Below are 26,242 nucleotides of genomic sequence, written 5' to 3'. Positions count from 1 at the left end.
TGAATTTTAGCTCCAGAACAACTGCAAGAAAAAACCAGGAATCCCAAGAGGACCCACCGACCCTCTGAAGGAAGTAGACTGCTCCTGCAGGACCTGGGAGACACCCCGAATACTGTGTGGTATTCATGGCTGAGAGACCCATAAACGATTCACATCACAGGACTCTGTGCAGACAAACCCTGAATACCACCCCGGAGCCAGATAGATTAGCTGGATGGCTAGACCCAGAAGAGAGATAACAATCACTGCAGCTCGGCTCATAGGAAGCCACATCCATAGGAAAAGGGGGAGAGTATCACATCAAGGGAACATCCTGTGGGACAAAAGAATCTGAACAACAGCCTTCAGCCCTAGACCTTGCCTCTCTGACAGAGCCTACCCAATTAAGAAGGAACCAGAAAACCAACTCTGGTAATATGACAAAACAAGGCTCTTTAACACCTCCAAAAAAAAAAATCAGACTGGCTCACCAGCAATGGATCCAAACCAATAAGAAATCCCTGATTTACCTGAAAAAGAATTCAGCGAGGCACCAGAGAAAAGCGAAGCCCAATGCAAGGAAATCCAAAAAACAATATGAGAAGCGAAGGGAGAAACATTCAAGGAAATAGAGAGCATAAAGAAAAACAATCAAAACTTCAGGAAACACTGGACACACTTACAAAAATGCAAAATGTTCTGGAAAGTCTCAGCAATAGAATTGAACAAATAGAAGAAACAAATTCAGAGCTTGAAGACAAGGTCTTCAAATTAACCCAATCCAACAAACACAAAGAAAAAAGAATAAGAAATTATGAACCAAGCCTCCAAGAAGTCTGGGATTATGTTAAACATCCAAACCTAAGAATAATCGGTATTCTTGAGGAAGAAGAGAAATCTGAAAGTTTGGAAAACATATTTGGGTGAATAATTGAGGAAAACTTCCCCGGCCTTGCTAGAGACCTAGGCATCTAAATACAAGAAGCATAAAGAGCATCTGGGAAATTCATCACAAAAAGATCATCACCTAGGCACACTGTCATCAGGTTATCTAAAGTTAAGACAAAGGAAAGAATCTTAAGAGTTGTGAGACAGAAGCACCAGGTAATCTATAAAGGAAAACCCATCAGATTAACAGCAGATTTCTTTGCAGAAACCCTACAAGCTAGAAGGGATTAGGGCCCTACCTTAAGCCTCCTCACACAAAGCAATTATCAGCCAAGAATTTTGTACCCAGTGAAACTAAACATCATATACGAAGGAAAGATACAGTCTTTCTCAGACAAACAAATGCTGAGAGAATCTGCTACTACCAAGCCACCATTACAAGAACTCCTAGGCCAGGCGCAGTGGCTCATGCCTGTAATCCTAGCCCTTTGGGAGGCTGAGGCGGGTGGATCATGTGAGGTCAGGAGTTTGAGACCAGCCTGGCCAACATGGCGAAACCCTGTCTCTACTAAAAATACAAAAATTAGCTGGACGTGGTGGTGGGTGCCTGTAATCCCAGCTACTCAGGAGGCTGAGGCAGGAGAACTGCTTGAACCTGGAAGGGTGGAGGGTGCAGTGAGACGAGATTGTGCCACTTCACTCCAGCCTGGGCGAAAGAGTGAAACTCTGTCTCAAAAAAAAAAAAAAAAAAAAAAGAAAAAAGAAAAAAAAGAAAAACTGTGAAAAGGAGCTCTAAATCTTGAAACAAATCCTGGAAACACATCAAAAACAGAATCTCTTAAAAGCATAAATCAGGAAGGACCTATAAAACAAAAATACAATTTAAAAAGCAAAAACAAAAAAAACAAGGTACACAGGCAACAAATACCACGATGAATGCAATGGTACCTCAAATCTCAACACTAACATCGAATGTAAATGGCATAAATGTTCCACTTAAAAGATACAGAATAGCAGAATGGATAAGAACTCACCAACCATCTGCTGCCTTCAGGAGACTCACCTAACACATAAGGACTCACATAAACTTCAAGTAAATGAGTGGAAAAAGGCAGTTTGTGCAAATGGACACCAAGAGCAAGCAGGGGTAGCTATTTTTATATTAGACAAAAACAAACTTTAAAGCAACAGCAGTTAAAAGAGACAAAGGACATTATATAATGATAAAAGGCCTTGTCCAACAGAAAAATATCACAATCCTAAACATTTATGCACCTAACACTGGAGTTCCCAAATTTATAAAACAATTACTAATAGACCTAAGAAATGAGATAGACAGCAACACAATAATAGTGGAGGACTTCAATACTACACTGACAGCACTAGACAGGTCATCAAGACAGAAAGTCAACAAAGAAAAAATGGATTTAAACTATGCCTTGGAACAGATGAACTTAACAGATATATACAGGGCATTTCATCCAACAACCGCAGATTACACATTCTATTCAACAGCACATGGAACTTTCTCCAAGATAGACCATGTGATAAGCCAGAAAACAAGCCTCAATAAATTTAAGAAAATTGAAATCATATCAAGCACTCTCTCAGGCCACAGTGGAATAAACTGGAAATCAACTCCAAAAGGAACCTTCAAAACCATGCCAATACATGGAAATTAAATAACCTGCTCCTGAATGATCATTGGATCAAAAATGAAATCAAGATGGAAATTTAAAAATTCTTCAAAATGAATGGCAATAATGACACAACCTATCAAAACCTCTGGGATACAGCAAAGGTAGTGCTAAAAGGAAAGGTCATAATCCTAAATGCCTACATCAAAAAGACTGAAAGAACACAAACTGACATTCTAAGGTCACACCTCAAGGAACTACAGAAACAAGAACAAACCAAACCGAAACCCAGCAGAAGAAAGGAAATAACCAAGATCAAAGCAGAACTAAATGAAATTGAAACAAAAACAAATACAAAAGATACATGAAACCAAAAGCTGGCTCTTTGAAAAGATAAATAAAATTGATAGACCGTTAGCAAGATTAACCAAGAAGAGAGAAAATCCAAATAACCTCATTAAGAAACAAAATGGGACATATTACAACTGACACCACTGAGATACAAAAGATCATTCAAGACTACCATAAACACCTTTACACAAGCTAGAAAACCTAGAAGAGATGGATAAATTCCTGGAAAAAATACAACCCTCCTAGCTTAAATCAGGAAGAATTAGATACCCTGAACAGACCAATAATAAGCAGAAAGATTGAAATGGGAATTAAAAAATTACCAACAAAAGGCCGGGCGTGGTGCCTCACACCTGTAATCCCAGTGCTTTCGGAGGCTGAGGTGGGCGGATCACGAGGTCAGGAGATCGAGACCATTCTGGCTAACACCGTGAAACCCTGTCTCTATTAAAAATACAAAAGATTAGCTGGGCATGGTGGTGGGCACCAGTAGTCCCAGCTACTCAGGAGGCTGAGGCAGGAGAATGGCGTGAACCCGGGAGGCGGAGCTTGCAGTGAGCCGAGATCGCGCCACTGCACTCCGGCCTGGGCGACAGAGTGAGACTCTGTCTCAAAAAAAACCAACGACAAAAAGTCCGGGACCAGATGGATTCACAGCAGAATTCTATCAGACATTCAAAGAAGAATTGGTACCAATCCTTTTGACGCCATTCCATGAGATAAAGAGGGAACCCTCCCTAATTCATTCTATGAAGGTGGCATCACCCTAATACCCAAATCAGGAAAGGACATAAGCAAAAAAGAAAACTACTACCCGACATCGTTGATGAACATAGACACTAAAATCCTTAACAAAATACTAGCTAACTGAATCCAACAACATATCAAAAAGATAATCCACCGTGATTAAGTGGGTTTCATACCAGGGATGTAGGGACAGTTTAACATACATAAGTGAATAAATGTGATATACCACATAAACAGAATTTTAAAAACAAAAATGATCATCTCAATAGATGCAGAAAAAACATTCAACAAAATCCAGCATCCATTTGTGATTAAAACTCTCAGCAAAAGTGGCATACAAGGGACATACCTCAATGTAATAAAAGCCATCTATGACAAACCCACAGCCAACATAATAAACTAAAGAGCTTTTGCATGGCCAAAGAACAGTCAGCAGAGTAAACAGACAACCCACAGAGTGGGAGAAAATCTTCACAATCTATACATCTGACAAAGGACTAATATCCAGAATCTACAATGAACTCAAACAAATCAGTAAGAAAAAAAACAAGCAATCCCATCAAACAGTAGGCTAAGGACATGAATAGACAATTCTCAAATGGCCAATCAAACACATGAAAAAATGCTCAACATCACTAATGACCAGGGAAATACAAATCAAAATCACAATGCAATACCACCTTCTTCCTGCAAGAATGGCCATAATCAAAAAATCAAAAACCAGTAGATGTTGGTGTGGATGCAGCAATCAGAGAACACGTCTACATTGCTGGTAGAAATGTAAACTAGTACAGCCACTATGGAAAACAGTGTGGAGATTCCTTAAAGAACTAAAAGTAGAACTACCATTTGATCCAGCAATCCCACTACTGGGTATCTATCCAGAGGAAAATAAGTCATTATATGCAAAAGATACTTGCACACTCATGTTTATAGCAGCCCAGTTCACAACTACAAAATCATGGAACCAACCCAAATGTCCATCAATCAATGAGTGGATAAAGAAACTGTGGTATATATACATGATGAACTACTACTCAGCCATAAAAAGGAATGAATTAATGGCATTTGCAGTGACCTGGATGAGACTGGAGACTATTATTCTAAGTGAAGAAACTCAGGAATGGAAAACCAAACACCATATGTTCTCACTGATATGTGGGAGCTAAGCTATGAGGACGCAAGGGCATAAGAATGATACAATGGACTTTGGCGACTTGGGGGGAAGGGTGGGAGGGGGTGAGAGATAAAAGACTACAAATAGGGTGCAGTGTATACTGCTTGGGTGATGGGTGCACCAAAATCTCACAAAGCACCACTGAAGAACTTACTCATGTAGCCAAATACCACCTGTACCACAATAACCTATGGGAAAAAAAAAGATAAACACCAGAAATTATGGAAATAGTTTTAAAAAATTTTTGTGTCAATGTAGTATATGCAGAAAACAGGTTATATTTCCATGGACTATGTTTCCACAGGCAAGGACTATGTGCCATGGGTTTTATATTCCAAAAGAGTCCAGTCACAAGTCCTTTCTTAGAGCATTTTAAGCTCTAAGAAAGAGAGGGGAAGATGTCATTCTGAATACAAATTTCACTGCTAATTTGGAAGTAATATGGTGACTATGAAGGTAGACAGAATTCAGATTGTTTAGGCTTGAATATGTTTCTGCCCCTAACTAGCTGGCTGTGTGATGATTTGCGGTAAGTTACTTAACTTTCCCAAGCTTTAGTTGTCTCCTTTAAAGGTTGGCATTAACAATAGCATTCACTTCACAGGGCTATTGTATTAAAAGATATAATGCCCACAAAGTTCCTAGCACACTGCCTACTGTACAGCAAACACTTACTAATGTTATCTATTGGTATTACCAGTCCAAATAAGTAACAATGGCATTATTGTTCAATCTAAATTTTTGTCGCAGATTATCTTTAAAATAAATGACTGGAAAGAAAGAGTTTTAAAAATATTTTATATCTATATATTACTGATAATGTGTCAAACAATGTTCTAGGCATGTTATGTATATTAACCTATTTGATCCTTACAAGAACCTTATTAGGCAGATATTACTTTCCCCATTTTGAGGCTCAGATAATTAAAGTGACTTGCCCAAGGCCACACAGCTATAATGGCAGGGTTGTGATTTGAATCCAGGCAGTTAGCTCCAGAGAATTATGCTTTTAATCATGACAACATACTGCAATAAGGTAAAGTATACTTATAATAGATTATAATAATAATAGCTACCACTTTGGAAATTCTAATATATGTTATGTATTCTACCAGAACATTTCTGTGCATTATCTCTAACTTTACAATTATCCCATATTGTGGGTACCATGATCCCACCTTACAAATGAGTAATTAGACTCTCAGAAGTTAACTATCTTGCCCTAGGTCACATAGTTAATGAGAGCCAGAGCCTACATGAAACTCTGTTGTGTTCTCTGAAGCTTGAAATTGTTCCATTACAGTAAGTCCTCATTTAATGTTAGTGATAGGTTCTTGGATACTGTGACTTTAAGCAAAACTGCTTATAGCAGGTTCTCAAACAACATCATTATAATGTTGATAAGAAAAAAATTTGTTTCATTATACATCATTTTGCTTAAAGTTGGCGGTGTCTAAGAATCCGACAACATTAAGTAAGGATTGTATACCACACTGCTTCTAAGTATAGATTTTGATGAAAGGCAAATAGCCCATGGGTTTTAGTTGTTTCAAATGACAGGCAGGAACCTGAAAATGGGTGAACCTAAGACAATCTATACACTATCATGATATCACTTATTCATTCACTTAATGAACATTTGTTGAACATTTTCTATGAACTAAGCCCTAGGATGGATGCCAAGGATTTAATGATGAATAACACAAACAGGGTCTTTCTCTTAGAGCTTACAAATGAGTACTTGAGAGAGTGGCTTAATAAAGGAACAGTGTGATAACTACTTCAAGGATTACTTAGAGTCTAGATATGAGTTAGAACTGCCAATCCCTTTCTGCCTCCCCATTCAATGCTAACTAGACAAAAAGACTAGTTAAGAATACTGCTGGCACACTACTCTTTCTTACATAGTTCTAGCTACTTACTAGGTATTCTTGTCCTCTCTTCCATGCAGAGAGACAGTGTTCTGGAGAAACTTCAAACCTAACCTCTCGTTTCTACTCTATAAAGATCAGAGGAAGACCTTAGGCTCTCAGGTATAGTTGGCTTGCATCTGAGCACCATGATAAAGAATTATATGCCAAACAACTTTCTAGTTGCTAAAGGATAGAAATTACTATAACATAGTCCCTGGTCTCAAGGAATTTATTTATTTATATTAAAAACTATTCTATGGATCATGCAAAAATAAACAAACAATAAACATAAGTCTCCTATATTATTCCCAGGGATATCCCAGAAATGGGCTAAGTTTTGTACCCAGTATTGGAACTTACTCTCTGAGAAGTTATTTTTCTTCAGTGAGGCAAGTATTTAGCAAAGGACTTGACAGTAACTTAAAACTTTTCTCTAATAATAGAGGATTAGCAGTGAAATCTGTTCTGAGATTTACAGAAGAACCAACCCCTGAGAGAATCTAATGTCCTCGTTTGGTAAATCTGGTCCTTGCCCTTGAGCCATAGGAAATCTACAGTGTGCATTTGTATTTCCTCTCTCACACTTGCAGACTACTTTTACCTTTTGGAGACCAGGATTATCCTAGAGAAGCACTTCTGACATGATGGATATATAAAACTTGAATTCTGGAGAGCAAGTACTGAGGCTAGAAGAAATTTTCGTCTTCTATTCATGTGTTCACACCGTGGCCTGCAAAACAAAATAGCCATTGGGATGATTGGCAAATCTTTCATTGCAGTGCATATTCTTTAGGAAAACCACTTAACCTCTACTGCAAAGCTAATAGATGTCATTTGTTTCACTTTCAAAGTGAAGGTAGTATCAATGTATTGGAAAATTCTTTTTCTCTTTAAAATATTAATAGGAAGAAAATCACATTTAAAACACAGTAGTTTAAGAAAATTCTTGTATCCTGTTTCTTAATAAATGCTCTATCCCAGTAATTCAGGAAAGATGTCATTTAGCGTCTTCACACCTTTACAAGAAGATACACAACTTGTGTCTGCCATCAATACAAAGGAAACTACAGGTTGAGCATCTTGAATCTGAAAGTCCAAAACCCAAAATCTGAAATGTTTTGAGTGCCATCATGATGGCACAAATCAAAATTCCACACATAAGTACTTAACACAAACTTTGTTTCATGCACTAAATTATTAAAAATATTGTGGCCAGGCGTGGTGGCTCATGCCTATAATCCCAGCACTTTGGGAGGCCGAGGGAGGCGGATCACCTGAGGTCAGGAGTTCGAGACCAGCCTGGCCAACATGGTGAAACCCCATCTCTACTAAATACAAAAAGTAGCCGGGCATGGTGGTGGGTGCCTGTAATCCCAGCTACTCAGGAAGCTGCGGCAGGAAAACTGCTTGAACCCAGGAGGCGGAGGTTGCAGTGAGCCGAGATTGCACCATGGCACTCCAGCCTGGGCAACAAGAGCAAAACTCCATCTAAAAAAAAAAAAAAAAAAGTATTGTATAAAATTACCTTCAGGCTATGTGTATAAGATGTATATAAAACATAAACAAATTTTATGTTTAGACTTGGGTCCCATTCCTGTATCTCATTAATTATATGCAAATATTCAAAAATCCAAAATTCACAAGACTTCTGGACCCAAACATTTCAGATAAGGTATATTCAATGTGTACATGAACTTACATGAATCTTTTAAAGAATCTAAATTGGTGGAAATGGTTCTTTTTTAGCTGAAATATCACTTTATTAGATTTCAGTGTGCTCATTTGATACATCTTGAAGAGAAAAAAAAGACTTCAGATTTTGTAAACAGAAAAAGCAAAATGTTACATGTCAAATGATAGCTCAAAGTGTTTTAATATCCTTGTATAAAACACATCAGGAAGGCCAAGTGTGGTGGTTCATGTCTGTAATCTCAGCACTTTGGGAGACTGAGGTGGGGGGATTGCTTGAGCCCAGGAGTTCAAGACCAGCCTGGGAAACATAGGGAGACACTGTCTCTACAAAAAATATAAGAGAATTAGCTGAGTGTGGTGGCACGTACCTGTAATACCAGCTGCTTGGGAGGCTAAGGCAGGAGGATCAAGGCCATAGTGAGCTATGATGATGCCATGGCACTCCAGCCTGGGTGACAGAGCAAGACCCTATCTCCAAATAAACAAACAAAATCAGAGAAGTAAAATAATAAAATACAGACACACCTCATTTTATTATGCTTCACTTTATTATGCTTCACAGATATTGCATTTTTTTTTTACAAATTGAAGGATTATAGCAACCCTGTCTCAAACAAGTCCACTTTTTCAGCGGCGTGTGCTCACCTTCCATCTCAAATTTTGGTAATTCTCACAATATTTCAAAAGTTTTCATTTTTATTATATCTGATGGTGACTTGTGATCAGTGATGTTTGATGTTACTATTGTAATTGTTTTGGGGTGCCACAAACTGTACCTATATAAGATGAATTTAATCTATAAATGTGTGTCTGACTGCCCCACCATCTCTCTCCCTCTTGTTGGGTCTCCCTATTCTGAGACACAACAATATTGAAATTAGGCCACTTATTAACCCTACAATGACTTCTAAGTGTTCAGGTGAAAGGAAGGGTCACATGTCTCTCACTTTAAAACAAAAGACAGAAACAAAAATTAAGGTTAGTGAGGAAAGCATGTTGATAGCCGAGACAGACCAAAAGTTAGGTTTCTTGTGCTAAATAGCCAACTTGCGAATGTAAAGGAAATGTTATTGAAGGAAATTAAAAGTGCTGCTCCAGTGAACACATAAGTAAGAATGTAAAACAGCCTTTTTGTATGGAGAAAATTTTAGTGGTCTAGATAGAAAATCAAACGAGCCACAACATTCCCTTAAATCGAAGCCTAATCCAGAGTAATACCCTAATGCTCTTCAATTCTATGAAGGCTGAGAGAGTTGAGGAAGCTGCAGAAAAAAATGCTTGAAGCTAGCAGAGGCTGGTTCTTGAAGTTTAGGAAAAGAAGCCACCTCCAAAACATAAAACATAACTTGCTGCAAGGTAAAGCAGCAAGTGCTGCAGAAAGTTATCCAAAAGATCTAGTTAAGATAACTAGATCTTAACTAGTTGATGACAGTAGCTACACTAAACAACAGATTTTAAATGTAGACACAACAGCCTTATATGGGAGGAAAATGACATCTAGGACTTTCATAGCTAGAGAAGTCAGTGCCTGGCTTCAAGGCTTCAAAGAACAGGCTAACTCTCTTGTTAGGGGCGAATGCAGCTGGTGTCTTGATATTGACACCAGTGCTCATTTGCCATTCCAAAAATCCTGCGGCCCTTAAGGATTATGCTGAATCTACTCTGCTTGTGCTCTAGAAATGGAAGAAGAAAGCCTGATGACAGCACATCTGTTTATAGCATGATTTACTGAATATTTTAAGCCCACTGTTGAGACCTATTGCTCAGAAAAAAAGATTCCTTTCAAAATATTAATGCTCATTGACAACGCACCTGGTCACCCAAGAGCTCTGATGAGATGCACAAGGAGATTGATATTGTTTTCATACCTGTTAACACATGCATTCTCTACCCATGGATCAAGGAGTCACTTTGACTTTCAAGTCTTATTATTTCAGAAACACATTTCCTAAGGCCATAGCTGCCATAGATAATGCTTATTCTGATGGATCTGGGCAAAGTAAGTTGAAAATCTTCTGGAAAGGTTTCACCATGCTAGAAGCTAATAACATTCATGATTTATGGGAGGAAGTCAAAATATCAACACTAATTGGAGTTTGGAAGAAGCTGATTCCAGTCCTCATGGATGACTTTGAGGGGTTCAAGCCTTCAGTGGAGGAAGTGACTGCAGATGTGGTGGAATAGCAAGAGATCTAGAATTAAAAAGTGGAGCCTGAAGATGTGACTCAATTGCTGCAATCTCATGATAAGGCATGAACTTATGACGAGTTGCTTTTTATGGATAAACAAAGAGAATAGTTTCTTGATATGGAATCAACTCTTGGTGAGGATGCCGTGAACATTGTTGAAACGACAACAAAGAATTTAGAATATTCCATAAGCTTAGTTGATAAGCAGTGGCAGGGTTTGAGAAGATTGACTCCAATTCTGAAAGAAGTTCTACTGTGAGTAAAACGCTATCAAACGGCATTACATGGTATAGAAACATCTTTTGTGAAAGGAATAATCAATGCAGCAAACTTCAATGTTGTCTTATTTTAAGAAATTGCCACTGCAACCCCAACCTTCAGCAACCACCACCCCGAGCAGTCAGCAACCATCAACACTGAGGCAAGACCCTCCACCACAAAAAATTATGACTCATTGAAGGCTCAGATGATCATTAACATTTTTTAATAATAAAGTGTTTTTTAATTAAGATATGTATTTTTTAGACATAATGCTATTGCATACTTAGACTACAGTATAGTGTAAACATTTTATTAATATATGCACTGGGAAACCAAAAAATTTGTGTGACTCGCTTTACTACAATATTTGCTTTATTGCAGTGGTCAGAAACACAACCCACAATATCTCCGAGGTATGCCTGTAGCAATGTTCTCTTCTTTATACTTTCTTTTTAAAAATTCAGCCTGGGCAACATGGTGAGACCTCATCTCTCCAAAAAACAAAAAAAAGTTAGTCAGGCATGGTAGTGTGAGCTTGTGGTCCCAGCTACTTGGGAGGCTGAGGTGGGAGGATCACTTGAGCCCAGGAGGTAAAGACTGCAGTGAGCTGTATTCATGGCACTGCACTCCAGCCTGGGTGAAAGAGTGAGACTTTTTCTCAAAAAAAAAAAAAAAGAGAGAGAGAGAAAATTAGAAGCTTGATCCATGGCAGGGTGTGGTAGCTCACGCCTATAATCCCAGCACTTTGGGAGGCCGAGGTAGGCACATCACCTGAGGTCAAGAGTTTGAGATCAGTGTCACCAAAATGGTGAAACCCCATCTCTACCAAAAATATAAAAACTTAGCCTGGTGTGGTGGTGTGTACCTGTAATCCCAGCTACTCAGGAGGCTGAGGCAGAACTGCTTGAACCTGGGAGGCGGAGGTTGCAGTGAGCCGACATCGTGCCACTGCACTCCAGCCTGGGCCACAGAGTGAGGCTCTGTCTCAAAAAAACCAAAAAAACAAAACAAAAAACGGTTGGTTTGTTTACTAATTTTTTAAATGGATTAGCTTATTTATAACATAAAATACATGCCTTACAACAAAGGTCTTTGTAACCATTTGAGATACAGCTGTATTAAGAAACTTTCATTTTTAAGCACATGGTAAAAAACTTTCAATTTCTGAAATGGGTGATGCTGTTTTTGACACTGGCATCAGCAAACTCTTGACAAAGTGGAGGTCACTGGTTTTAAAATAATAAAATCTTTTTGGCATAGTACTCCGTAAAGATGATCACAAACACAGAAATGTGGTGACTATGGAAGGGAGATGTTAAAGTGATACTAATTCTGATAGTCAATCAAAATAACATTTCTATAAAAATAAAATCTTGCCACTTAAGGTAATAAGGTGGAAATTTACAGATGAAAAATTACATAAATCACTGATCTGTGTTATTAAAGGGAGCACAGAAAAGAGAACGCTAATCCTAATTTTTTGCTATCCTTGTTGGGACTCTTATGTATACATTAGTAAGGTTCTGCCAAAGCCGATAATCTATTCCTAGATTTGGTTGTCACCTTAGGCTACATGGCAATCTCAAAGGACATGGTAGGGTAGGTAATACAAGATACAAGGGAAAGGCAGAAAGAAGGGTCAAAGAAAATTGCCATTATGAGTGCTAAAACCTCAAATTCCTTGCCATTACAACTGTCAAAAGACAAAATTACAACAATTTTGTGAAAGATGTTAACTGGCTTTATTTATGATTCTGTCAGATGTGTTTGAACAAAAAAGCAACTCCATCTTGTCAAGAGGCTGGGTAAAATGAAGCTGAGACATACGGGGCTGAATTCCCAGACGGTTAAGGCATTCTAAGTCATAGGATAAGATATGAGGTCGGCACAAAATACAGGTTATAAAGACCTTGCCGATAAAACAGGTTGCAGTAAAGAAGCCAGCTAAAACCCACCAAAACTAAGATGGCGATGAGAGTGACCTCTGGTTGTCCTCACTGCTACACTGCCACCAGCGCCATGATAGTTTACAAACGCCATGACAACGTCAGGAAGTTACCCTATGTGGTCTAAAAGGGGGAGGCACAAATAATCCACCCCTTGTTTAGCATATCATCAAGAAATAACCATAAAAATGGGCAGTCAGCAACCCTCGGGGCTGTTCTATGTTTTTTATTCCTTTACTTTCCTAATAAACTTGCTCCCACTTTATGGACTCACCCTGAATTCTTTCTTGTGCGAGATCGAAGAAGCCTCTCTGGGGGGGTCTGAATTGGGACCTCTTTCCTGTAACAATTCTAGAATCGGGAAATACTTTATTCCATAAAATAGAGTAAGTGACCCAAGGGGCTGAGCAGAGAAGTTCGGTTTTATAGACAGAGAAGGGCTGAAGAAAGTAGAAACAAAGAACAAAAAGCAGCTTGGTCATTTCAAAGTTACTTTCCTCCTAAAGTGGGAACAGAGGAACAGAAAAATACAGGAATAACTGGTTAACATAAGGCTACTTTTTGTTGTAAGCATCAAAGGCAGAGCGAACTTCGTTGTTATGACAATTGAAACTGGCATGTGTGGGAAATTTGGTTATTTCTCTCTCCTGAGTTCTAGGAAAGTCAGATAACAATGTAGTTTTGATTTGGTGAGGTGGAACTTTAAGTATAAATGACTCTATTTTGATTTTTAGTCTGGTCCACTGGGGCCTAGGGCAGGAGCTCAGTCCAAAACAAAGGCCTCCTATAACTTTTAGTTAGCATAACAAATGATGTAATGTCAACAAAGGCACTGTCCTCCACATTCTAAAATCCAATTTAGTGTAGGGTTTAGTATGGAGGTACATCTACCTGTGAGTTAGGGGAGCTAAAAGAGCATAAAGCTCACTCCTGAACATGCTGTCTCTTACCTGCTTAAAATCCTGCTATTTAGAATGAAGCCTCAATATCTCACAATGGTCTGTGCAGCCCTGGGTCATGTAGATCTTGCCAATCCCTGACCTCACTTTATACCACTCTCGTCCTCAATCACTGTATTTCAAGCCATGCTGGCCTTCTTTCTGCTCCTCAAGCACACCAAACAATTTCCCTTCTCAGGCTTTTGTGCTAGGATATTCTTCCCTTAGGTCTTGGAATAGTCGGTTCTTTATCGTCCTTCAATCTGTAACTCTAATGTTATCCCTTCAGAGCCCCACTTTAGCTCAAGTAGAATCCTCTTTCCTCTTAGTTTCTATGGCATCACCTGTTTTATCCTTCATGGTACTAATCATGCTGGATAGTCATCCTATATATATCTTTGCTTACTTATTTTTGTTCGTCTACCCATCACTAGCCTAAGTTTAATAAAGACGGGGACCCAGTCCACCCTGTTCTCTACTGTAACCGCAGTGCTTAGAACAGTGTTCAGCACACAGTAAGTTCACAATAAATATTTATTGAATGGGGCCAGGTGTGGTAGATCAGGCCTATAATCCCAGCACGTTGGGAGGCCAAGGTGGGAGGATTGCTTAAGCCCACCAGTTTGAGACCAGCATGGACAACACAGCAAGAACTCATCTCTACAAATAATAAAAAATATTAGCTGGGCATGGTGGTGCATGCTTGTAGTTCCAGCTACTCAGGAGGCCGAGGTGGGAAGGTCACTTGAGCCTGGGAGATTGAGGCTGCAGTGCGCAGTATTGTGCCACTGCAGTCCAGCCAGGGCAACAGAGACTAGTCTCAAAACAAAATTTATTGCATGAATGAAGAACTATAAGCAGAATTTTGCAATTCAAGAAAATTTTTATAACAGAGCAGGCATACGCCATATGATGCCAGAATTTTCTTCCTATTTCATTTGAAGTTCCCCTAAAAAGTCTTTATTAACAAAGAGAATGGCTTTTCTTTTTTTCTACACCATATACTATTGTACCTCTGTAGTCCTACCATTTGTTTTGTCTATTGTAGTGTATTGTCTATTTGGTTTTATTCTCCCTAATGCCTATTCTCTTAACTTTCTTTTTGCTCTTTATGTGCTAGTAATTTATGCCAAGGGAAACAATCTGAGTTGTGTTCCTTGCTTCCCCACCCCCACAGTATGTTTCACATTTCTATGCCTTTGCTTTTTTCCATTCTTCTCTCTAAAATGCTCTTTCATTCTCTTGGTAATGCTTATTCTTCTTTAAGATCCTTCTTAGAAGTCTTCTTTTCTAGGACGTTTTCCCAGAAGTTAAATTACTCTTTAATTCATCACATGCCACATTATATTAAATTTATCTGTTCAATATGGCTTGTTTTTCCTGGACCCAGAGTAAGATCGTAGAAGGACTATCTGTTTATATCTTCAGTGCCAAGCTCAGAAATTGTCAATCTGAACTTCAGATATTAATCTTCTTCATGATTTGCAGTTCCTCTTCCCAAGCCACAATTTTGTCACATAGCGTTAAATATAAAACACAATTTTACCAAATCATAAAATTATCTTATATTTGTATACGAAGTACACAGCCTAGTTTCATATATAGTACCTTATTTCATACTTATTTTAATCATTACTTACATCTTATCCTCACTTCTAATTTTTTTACTTCTGTTCATATTGTGAGCAGAGGCTATTTTCTTTAGGGCTCTAAAACAGAATTTTATATTGTACCACAACAATATGGGCATTCATCAAATCATGTTCTTTACACAATTGTTATTCAAACTTTAGGAAATGTAATAAACTTGTGACATGACTCGTACACTGGGCTAAGTGAAAATAAGATACTGTCTGTCCTAAAAAAAATTGCTAATTGGGCAGACAACTCACTAATAAATGAAAAACTTAAATAAGCAGGAAATTTTGGATTCATTTCTAAATTGTGTCAGCACTTATTACTATACTTTTAAAGGAAGGTTGGTTACATTGTCTTTATTTAAGGGTTTATTGCCCTCTAGTGGATCAAATAAGTAAGTCTAAAAATCTATAAAAACAGCAAATTTGAGAACTGTAATGAAAGGGATCATTAGTATTTTTACTATTTGTATTTCACCTGGTGAACCCCAGAAAATGGCAAAAAGGCTTCCCATTTATTGTCTGTTGGACAATAATAGAATAAGATCGTTTCAGACAGTTACTGTTAATTAATTTCCTTTGGTGTTTTCATAATATTTCCTTCATACTTGCCACCTAGTTTATTTTTGTATTTATTTATTTATTTACCTAGGCTCTGGGGGTGTTTTTATAGTTTGTTTATTTCTCTGTCTCTCTCTACTGCTTGACTTGCAGTATAGTGGATGCATGTCTGATGAATAATTGAATGAAACATCAGGAATAAGTAAATACTAAAATTAGGAAGACATGATGATACACTTGGGAACAATTTCATATGTGGTATCTTTTGCAGTTTATCTTTCTTTTCACATTTATTGGGAAGGATGATGATATAATATTACATTTCTTTCAGTTCCATCACAGCAAACCATATCCCAATTTAATACGCGAACATATTTATTTATTCATCAGTTGTTAATTGTGTAGCTGCTAAATGCTAGGTGGGGACAGTGTGATTGATGGACAAACAGACAAGATCCCTACCTAGTCACCAGACTTACAGTCTAGTGTAAGAGACAGACATTAAAATAATCACACAAAAAATTTAACTGCAATTCTGGCAAATTCTATTTTGGAAATGCATAGTGCCATGAGAAAATATAAGAGGGGGACTAATTTAGTTTTTGATGGGAGGAATGGGGACAGAGAAGAGGATAGTTAGGAAAGTATATAATCTTATTTTTAAAAAGTATTTTCTCAGGGTGGTAGTGTTAAGGGCGATTTTTATTTTCTTTATATATTTAAGATATTTTCTAAGTGTATCGCTTTTATAATTAGAAAAAATCAATAAATACAATCTAAGTGTATTGCTTTTATAATTAGAAAAAAATCAATAAATACAATAAAAATGCTGGATAGGGACATTAGCAATAATATACAAAGAATGTCTTGCTTTCTTTCAATCTCTCACACATAAAAGTAGAAATGAGGGTAGAAAGAGGGACAAAAGTGTAAGTGTTGGGGCAGAACTAATTAAGGCCTCAGTTGGCCTTTGTTTTTTCAAAGGGCACATACCAGGGATTACCTAGGTCAATGTCCAGGAGTGAAGGCTCTGATAAACTTATGCTTATTAAAATATGTGGGGTCCATGTGGACACACTATAGTACTTATCTAATTTACCATGGAATATTCTGGAATACTTGCTTTCTCTCCTTTTAGACAAGCCATATGGGGAGCTGAACTGTAATCCAAAGATGTTCTACTAATTTACCATGAAAAATTACCATCACAGGGAAGGGACATATCAGAAGCCCATATTTGTATATTTAGTATAACTACATATTATACTAAAATTATAAACAGAAAGTTGCTTGAAGAAGAGCTGTGTGGTGAATCAACTACTTAATGGAATCAAGCTAATGCCTGATGCATTTTTCATTCTAGAGATGGTTTTGTCAGTGGTACCAGATATATAAACTCATTGATTACAACCTCTGCATCCCATTTTCATACTAGACAAGTATTTCTCAAACTATCATACATCAAAATCACCCAGAAGTCTTGATAAAACAGATTGCTGGGCTCCAACTCCAGAGTTTGATTCAGTAAGTCTGGGATAAGGGCCTGAGAATCTGCATTTTAAGTTCCCAGGTAATGGCCAAATTGCCCACACTTGAAAACCAGTAGCCTAGTCATTGAGACTATCTCATGGTGTATAACACTTGTGATAAACATGGTTATAGTTAAATCCCCCAAGGCCTGACAGCATCTTAGTCTGGTTTGGATGATTTTGCAATTCTTTGCTCTAATCCATTATTTGGTGACCTTTCAGCTAAACTACCTCATAATCAAGTTCTCAGAAGGCATCTTAATCATTTATGAAAAACTGTGCCCATACATGCACATACCAACACATCTTTTTTTCTTCTTCGGGCTAGACTAGAAGATCTAGAAAAACTGGGTTAGACTAGAAAATCTAAACTAATTCTTATTCTATGTTAGATCCTAGAGAAACAGTTCAATTAAGTATTTAGTGTAAACTGGCATCTGGGGATGGAGCTGAAGAGAACATAAAAGTGTACGATGTGAATCCTATCTTAAAGTTCATAATCCAGTTTGAGTTCATTTGACTGCTTTACAGTTTGCAAAAGTGCTTTTGCATCATTATCTGATCCACTCAGAGAAGTTAATCAGGTCTGGAACTCATGCCTTCTGATGAGTAGCTTACCAGTCTTTCTAGTCCATTACTCTCTTTGCTCAAGCTTCACACTTGAAAGAAACTACGTGTATTTGTTTCAAGACTGTGCCCAAAGGATGAAATTACTCCTTAAAAAACTAGTTCCACTTCTAATGGCATAAAGAAAGGAAAGTATGACTAACTTTTCTCCCTTTCTTCGTTCCTCTCCAAACTGTTCTTGCCTTGCATAAAAATCTTTGTCACCTTGTAATTCTCCAATTTTCTGTTTCATATTTTACAGGCCAAGAGGCCTCAGCTATGGGAAGGGTGGCTGTTTTGAACTGTTTTCTTAACACTGTCTAATGGTCTCCTCCAAGGGCACATACTTATTTAATTTTTCTAAAGGCAGTCATAATTAGTCCCTAAAAAATAATTTAGTAACATTGACACGAAAATTCTAGAAAAGTAAGAGAGGCAGGCAGGAGAGTGAAAATTAAGTAAGCAAAAAAAACAAAGAGACAAAATCTTCAGTGAAAGGAGAAATACTGATGGAAAATACTTTAAAAACATGAACCAGGAAAATCTTAGTACAATACAGTTTTTCCATTGATATCATTTATGAAACATTTATTACAGGGATGGAGAAGGTAACATCCCAGTAAATGGTACTACTCACTAACCAGTAACTCAGGCCAGATACCTAGGAGTCATTTGTCATTCCTCCCTTTCCTTCATATCCCACATCACACTCATCAGAAGGTACTTGAATCTACTTCCTACCTAGAAACCATCATTCACTTTTCCCTCATATATTCTGCCATCATCTTAATCCAAACCACCATTATCTCCTGTTTATGGTGCTGGATTAACCTCCTAACCATGATCCGGTCTCTGCCCATCTTTCCAGACTCATCTCATACAACTGTCCTTTCTGAATATATTCCAGCAATACTGGTCTTTCCTTAGATTCTTGAACATTAACATGTCAAGCTCTTTCCTGCCTCAGGACGTTTGCACAACCTGTTCACTCTGTTTAGAATGTTTTTCTTTCCCTCTTTTGCATGGTTAGATCACGCTCATCTTTTAGGCATCAGTATCAACTCCTTGGAAAGGTCTTCTTAGACCAGTCTAATTAACATCGTTTCCTTGTAAATTCTCCTTACTTCCATCCATAAAAGATAAGTTCCATTAGAACAGGAATCTACCTTGTTCATCATTGGATCTCAGTACCTAGCAGTTCTTGGCACAGACGAAAGAAGCACTTAACTATCTGCAGAATAAACAAATAATTACTTGGTGCTCTGTGATCCAGTCTTGTGGGGTCAGGAAAGGGTTTCTGATTTAAAAGGCTTTGCAAACTGAGTAAGAATTAGCCAGGTCAGGGACAGGGTCAGAAGACGGTTTGGGGTGAGAAGGAGGATAGTGCACTTCAGGAACACAAAAGACATTCTATATGGCTGGAGCGGTGGAAAACCACTAGGGCTGAAGAGCCAGGCAAAAGTCAGACAGGAAAGAGTCTGTAAGTCATGTTAAAGAGTCTTGGCTTAAACCTGAGGGCAAATAGGAGCGACTGAAAGGTTTTCAATGGGGAGTGCCTCGGTCAAATATGAACTTTATCAGCCCAGCAATGTGGAGACTGGACTGGAAGGTAGCAAGATTGAAAGCAGCAGAACCAGCTGGGGCGGGGGGAAGGGGGGTTACTGTCACAGCTATGTAGCAGTCATAGGGTCGAACCAAAATAATGTCAGTAAAAAACGGAGACAAGTGAACAGATCTGAGATATTCAAGAGGTTGGTAGGGACTGGCTGGATGTGAAAAGGAAGAAAACTTTCAAGCTCTGGTTTAAGCACATGGGTCAGTTAAAGTATGTTTCTTCTAAGCCATCATAGCATTTTGGAAGATCCCCTTTCAGCACGTACTACTCTGCACAGTGGCTCGCTGAATACATATTTGCACATTACAGAAGCAAGAGTCGCGCCTTTTCCTCTCTATTTCCGATTCTAAAAGCTCACTCCGAGTCTAGCTCGATGGCACTGTAAGTGTTCAATAAGCGTTCGTTAGGTGATTGCAAAAGCACTGAGTCTAAAATAACTGACGTTTATATTCTTTTACTTACCCTCATGGCTGCCCGTTTACAGAGAACCACTTGTGAAAAAACAGGCGCCGGGCTCTGGGTGGGTCTCATTCATAATGAAGTTAAGAGCCTCCTTGGGAGTCTCCGGCCCTTGGGCTTCCCGAGAACCCCTTTACCCAGCTCACCTGGGGGAGAAGACCAGGAGCGGGCCCAGGCGACGCACAGTGACTCAGACCTGCCGGACTCAGTAGCTCGCCGGCAGCCTTCCAATCGAATCTCCCGCGTCCTTTTCCGCCGGAAGTAACGCTTTGGCAGGGATTACTCAGAGCCAATCAGAAGAAGGCGCCGCAGAGGGTGGAGCTTAGCGAAGAACTCCTACAAGCATCTGGGAACGACCATTTTCGTCAAACTGCGGGTAGAGTCTTTCTCTCCGACAGGTGGATCAGTAGTACAGTCCGTAAAGTTGGTTTTGGAGCGGCGCTGAGCCTCCTGGGCGTAGGGATCCCCGGAAAGTGTGGAGCGAGCTGCAGCGCTCTGGAGTCTGGCGGGGTGACTGAAAGAGGGAATGGAAGCCGGATGAAGAGGGTTGAGGGAGCTTTGGAAGCCAGACCCGGCGCTGTCCTAGGGGCTAGCACTACCCACGGGCGGAGGGAGGAAGGGGGCGGTGGCAGGAGGCAGGAGGGAGGTGGAGCGCGGAGTGGTTTTTCCGGTGCCGAAGAAAGCGGGCGTTATCTGAAAGAAGGGACCGGGACCTGGCGGGATTTAGGGGCGATGTGGACCCAGGGCGACCTGTGTAATGGATGGGTTGTGCGAGCAACACAGTTTTGCGGTGACCCAAGAACAGAGTATCATAGGGAGTGGTTAGGCTCCATGATGGAGGTGGGTGCAAGGAGCACAGTCTTTGGAGCTGGACCCAGCGGTCTGCGACGACGTGTTCCGCTCACTGCTGAGTGATCTAGTGCAAGTTCCCGCACCTCTCTGAGCCTCAGTTTCCACATCTATAGATGGGAATAACAATCATATACGACGCACAAGATTGCTGTACGATTGAGTTAGAGGAGATGATGCCTGTGCCTCCCTGCCTCGTGATACACTGGCCTGTAGTGAACCTTCAATAAATTGTCATGGTAGCTGTTATTGCCATTATGTAGGATTTGCGGAAGGCAGGAGGTGTCGCAATGGAATTGAGGCGGCCAGGGCAGGGTTTGGCGGTGATGATAATGGTAGGGATATTGGGTGACCTGAAGGACAGGTGGGCTTCAGGGGCGCTATAGATAAAGCATGGCGCTACAGCGATGAGGTAGGAAGAGGCCCTAGCATGATAAGGGCAGACTTGGGGTGTGACCGCAATGAAGGTGAGTGCTAAGGAGCAGATGGCACGAGATGAAAGTGGAGTGGAGGCGGTGTCCTCGGGGATGGGGGCGGAGTGGCTGTGGTGACCTGGCTTGGGCGGCGTCTCTGAGGAGCTGGCTGGCTTTGGGTTTCCCCCGGGAGGAGCTGTTTTGCGGCGGGCGGAGCTGCAGGCTGGGCAGGGCTTAGCCTGTGCGCTTCTGCTGGCCTCCTTTTCGCCCTCCCACCCGCACTGCAGTCTCCAGCCTGAGCCATGGGCCGCCGAGCCCTCCTGCTCCTGCTTCTGTCTTTTCTGGCGCCCTGGACCACCATAGCCCTCCGGCCGGCATTAAGGGCCCTCGGCAGCCTACACTTGCCAACCAACCCCACATCCCTCCCGGCTGTAGCCAAGAACTATTCGGTTCTCTACTTCCAACAGAAGGTAAGGGGGAGCGGGGGCTTCGCCGTCCCAGGCCCAACCGCCGGGAACCCTGACCCTCAGAGCCTGGGCAACGGAGCCCACCTCGAAATTCACACCCCTTGATGCCTAGGATCTGTTCGGTTTTTGGCTCACATCTTCCAGAAGGTGGTCCCAAATCCCAGTTCTGTTTAATTTTCTCCTCCCATTACCAATAATTTGGTAGTAGTTTTGGCTCCATACTCTTGATTCAGGCTTTTCTGTAATTGGACACGACAGTCACTTCAACTCCCCCTGCTCCCAGAGGGTGCCCCAATCCGAACTCCCTTGAACTTCCCTCAAATTTAAATTATTAAATGCCAGCTCTGGTACCTAGTCTGCGGTGATAGTCATCCTTTGCCCCAAGGCAGCCCTAAATACAAATTCTAATATCTTTATCTATTAGATAATATTGGATAGTTATCCATCCTAAAAGCCAGCCTCTCATAAGGGGTCAGCTCAGAGCTGATTTTGTAGCCCTATTATTAAGAATTGTTGACAGTCCCTATTCCCCATAAGAGTGAATGTATGTAGCCTATGCTTGTAAAAGGAGTTGTAGGAGTTTGTGGTGGGGGTGGGGATTAGCCTTTCTATGGTCTGTAACGTCAAATTAGAGGTTTTTAGGCTTGATGCCTTTGCGCTTGGCTGCAGCATGAGGCATTCCCCCCACAGGTCTTGATGGAAAAGTACATCCTCTGTGAAATGACAAGGAATCCTTACAGTTCAGCATTTCTGAAAGCCTGTGTAAAAATAGGAAAAGATTTGGAAAAGGTTGGGATTAGAAAGTATGCAAGGGTCTGAAGCTTGGCTTTAGGAGTCAGATAGAACTGGATTCCACCCTGCTAGCTCTGTGACCTTGGGCAGGTTACAGTACTTCTGTGAGCCTAGTTCCTTGATCTCTTGGGGTTTGTGGTGACGGTTAAATGAGAGCAGATAACGTGTTCTTAGCAGAGTATCTGGCGTCAAGTAGGCACTCATATAATATGTGGTTATAGACCTATGTGAAATTTTGTTGTTGTTGATTGTGTAGAGACAAGGCTCACTATGTTGCCCAGGCTAGTCTTGAACTTGTGGGCTCAATAATCCTGCATCAGCCTCCCAAAGTGTTGGGATTACAGGCGTGAGCCACTGAGCCCAGCCGTTGTGTGAATTTTAAGTGGGAATTTGTGGTAGAAGGATGTCATACATTTCCAGAATAACTTAGAAATGATTTTAAAAATTTTTTATTTTTAAAAATAGAGATGGGATTTGTCATGTTGCCTAGGCTGGTCTTGAACTCCTGGGCTCAAGCGATGCCCCTGCCTTGGCCTCCCAAAGGGCTGGGATTGCAGGCGTGTGCCACTGCATCCAGCCAAGAAACAATTTTTAACCCAGACATTTGAGTTCAAGTTTATGAGGAAGAGAAAACATTTTAATTTTAGCAGGGGTATCAGGAAATAGTCTTTTTTCTCAGGCAACTCCCTTAAATTAATTCTCTAGGGCATAATTCCCTCATTTGTAAATTAGGAGGGTTGGGACAAGGACCAATGTGTTTTACACTTTACTGAGGAAAATTAAGGGCTCTTTGGGGAGCTGTTTCAGAGGGAAAGTGGATGAAGACTGAATTGGAGGCCAAATTAGGTGCTATAGTACCCTCTCTTGGATCTCTTTCAGCTTTTGTCTGTTTTATATGCTGGGATTTTATATACAACCATTTGCAGAACTCAACTGCTAAAGTAAAACGGGGAGGACTATTGGAATGGAAGATCTCTAAAATCCCATTGGGATTGATGAAAAAGAGAACTATCTGCAGAAAAGAAGAGAGTGAAAGAATGAAAGGGTGGAAGGGAACAAATGATTTGTTAGTACCTTAGTTCCTAATTTATGTTCCTTTATTGTAGATTCCTTTCTTGGCCACTGCACTCCTTAGAAATATAATTCAACACTGTTTCTTTTTCCATTTTTGGTGATATGCAAAGTCCAGCTTTACTCAGCCACATTTTGTCCACTGGCTTATATTTAATTTATATTTTAGGATCCAGATTCCACGTATGTATTTATTACCATAATAATAATTTTTCTTCTGTCAATTCCAATTGAGTTTTATTTCATTTTCTGAGGAAAACTTTTACATATGTATTTATTGCATAATTATAATTATACTAGTTGCCAATTTCTGAACCATTATACTAGTTGCCAATTTCTGAACCAAATTCTGAATTTCTGAATAATTTCTGAATTATACTGGTTGCCAAATTCTGATTTTTAGTTGGGACTATGTGTAAACTCAACTTTAATTTTTTTAGTTAGAGCACATGAAATACTTCAGTGCCTTCTAATAATAAACTTATTATTAAAATGTAAGGCTTAGTTTTTATTCAAGGTTTAATTTTTATTAAACTTTATAATGATTTACCTGTGGTTATATCTGCCCCAGTGACCAAGCTGGACCCAGCTGTCCTTCTATGTATATAAAGGTTGTGGTTTTATGGAGTGTTCTCTAAAAAGGCTTAGCCCATGGCCTTATCCCTCCCCTGCTTAGAAATTCTTCATAACTCTGATTGCAGGATAAAGGCCAAACACCTTGGCATGGGAATCCATTGTTCCTTACTATGTAACCCTAGCTAGTCGTTCCAACTTTATATTCTGCCATAATCCCCCATCCCAGGTCCCACTTTTAGCAACCTAACAGACTCAAGTGACTTTTACTTTGTCAGAAATTCTGTCTGGAATACCATCCCCCTTCTCCACTATTTAAACTCATACTTCTATTCCAGCAGAAATGTCTCACCTCTTCTGTGAATCTTTGACTTCTTTAAGGCAATTTAGTTGGTCTTTTTTCATCCTGCACATTTACTATATTGTATGTGTCCCTCCAGCTAGTTAGCACTCTGCAATACCTAGAAAAGCCTATGAAAAAGTATAAAGCACAAAATAAAAGTTGTTGAGAGAGTGAATGCATGATTATCCAAAAAGAACGTAAACATAACAAAGGCTACCATCATTTAATTGTCACAAATCGTTTTTTATTTTTCTTTTTATCTTTTACTTTAATTCTTTACTAATTATTTTTTCCACCTTTTTCAAAGTCTTCAAATATTGATTTAGGTAGGAATATTTGATTTCTTTTACCTGAAATAACTGAATTAGGAGACCAGAGAAAGGATAGTACATCACTTGGGCACATCGAGGCTCTGGGTACATGTGTAGTATGTGTGGTATCAGTATCATAAAGGGCTCTCTGGAATGTGTGGCTTGTGGTTACAATGTTGCATGCTTATTACCTTGTACCTCCCACCTGAGCCCCTCAGGCTAGAATGTGAGTCCTGAATCACACATTTTAGTGTGTGTTATAGTGAAGAGGGAGAATCGGTCCTGTCAGGCCATCATTTTTCTCAGTGGTAAAATTGGGAGCAATATCTATTGTATTAGGGTGTGCGTCTGTGTGTTTCTCTCTCTACAAGAGAGATTTTTATTAAGGAATTGGCTCATTCAATTGTGGAGGCTTAGTAAGTCCAAAATCTTCAGGGTAGGTTGGAGGCTGGAAACCCAGGGAAGAGTTGCAGTTTGGATGCACAGGCATTCTGCTGGCAGAATTTCTTCTTGCTTAGGGGAAGTCAGTCTTTTTTTTTTTTTTTTTTTTTTTTTGAGTTGGAGTCTCGCTCTGTTGCCCAGGCTGGGGTGCAGTGGCGAGATCTTGGCTCACTGCAACCTCTGCCTCCCAGGTTCAAGTGATTCCCCTGCCTTAGCCTGCCGAGTAGCTAGGATTACAGGTGCCCGCCACCACGCCTGGCTAATTTTTGCAGTTTTAAAAATACAGACAGGGTTTTACCATGTTGGCCAGGCTGGTCTTGAATTCCTGACCTCAAGTGATCCACCCGCCTCGGCCTCCCAAAGTGAGGGGAAGTCAAACTTTGTTCTATTAAGGCCTTAAACTGATTAGATAAGGCCCACCCAAATTATGGAGGGTAAAGTCCACTGATTTAAAGTCTGCTGATTTAAATGTTAATCTCATCCAAAAAATACCTTCACAAAAACATCTAGAATGATATTTGACCAAATAGCCGGGCACCATGGCCTATAAAGTTGGCATATAAAATTAATCATCACATCCACCAAGGTTGTTGTCAGAGTTCAGTATGGTAACAAATGAAAGCCACATGGATGGTGCATAGAACATGGTAGGAATTTAAACAACTTAATGGAACAAGTGCTAGTTCCTTCACAACTCTGTCCGGAAAATTCACTCTCATCCAAATGCATGACAATAGTGGTAATGCCTCTTCTGAAAATTTAGTACGCAGCTATTCCTATTTAACTGCTGATCATTGTTTCTGGTAGAAGTCTGTGTTGTGGCCCAGCATTGAGCTCATGGTCACTGACTCCTGCAG

General features: G+C 39.8%; 2 protein-coding genes across 9 annotated transcripts in view; one reads left to right on the top strand and one right to left on the bottom strand.

Annotated features, from left to right (window-relative positions):
• Nucleotides 1-20,568, bottom strand: part of DDIAS (DNA damage induced apoptosis suppressor) — a 32,020-nt gene extending 11,452 nt beyond the window's left edge. The window contains exons 1-3 of one of the 6 annotated variants that reach the window (XM_054437898.2): nucleotides 20,129-20,568; nucleotides 8,753-8,852; nucleotides 7,294-7,422 (exon numbers count right to left, since the gene is read on the bottom strand). In XM_054437898.2, coding sequence (XP_054293873.2) covers nucleotides 7,294-7,406 — 113 coding nt within the window. In that variant the 5' untranslated portion in view covers nucleotides 7,407-7,422; nucleotides 8,753-8,852; nucleotides 20,129-20,568. The other 5 variants (XM_054437896.2, XM_054437897.2, XM_054437899.2 and 2 more) reach the window with 5 other exon arrangements.
• PRCP (prolylcarboxypeptidase) overlaps nucleotides 20,381-26,242 on the top strand; it is a 75,254-nt gene continuing 69,392 nt past the window's right edge. Inside the window, exon 1 of one of the 3 annotated variants that reach the window (XM_054437904.2) lies at nucleotides 20,381-20,501. Coding sequence is in view for 1 of the 3 variants with exons in the window: in XM_054437903.2 (XP_054293878.2) it covers nucleotides 21,690-21,857 (168 nt within the window). In the remaining 2 variants the exon portion in view is untranslated. Of the gene's footprint in view, nucleotides 20,636-20,733; nucleotides 21,858-26,242 lie in introns of those variants that run through there. The other 2 variants (XM_054437905.2, XM_054437903.2) reach the window with 2 other exon arrangements.

This window comes from Pongo pygmaeus, chromosome 9 (genome assembly GCF_028885625.2).
Source record: "Pongo pygmaeus isolate AG05252 chromosome 9, NHGRI_mPonPyg2-v2.0_pri, whole genome shotgun sequence".
Lineage (NCBI taxonomy): Eukaryota > Metazoa > Chordata > Mammalia > Primates > Hominidae > Pongo > Pongo pygmaeus.
Note: the sequence above shows the minus strand (reverse complement) of the source record. Positions and strands in the feature narration are given on the sequence as shown.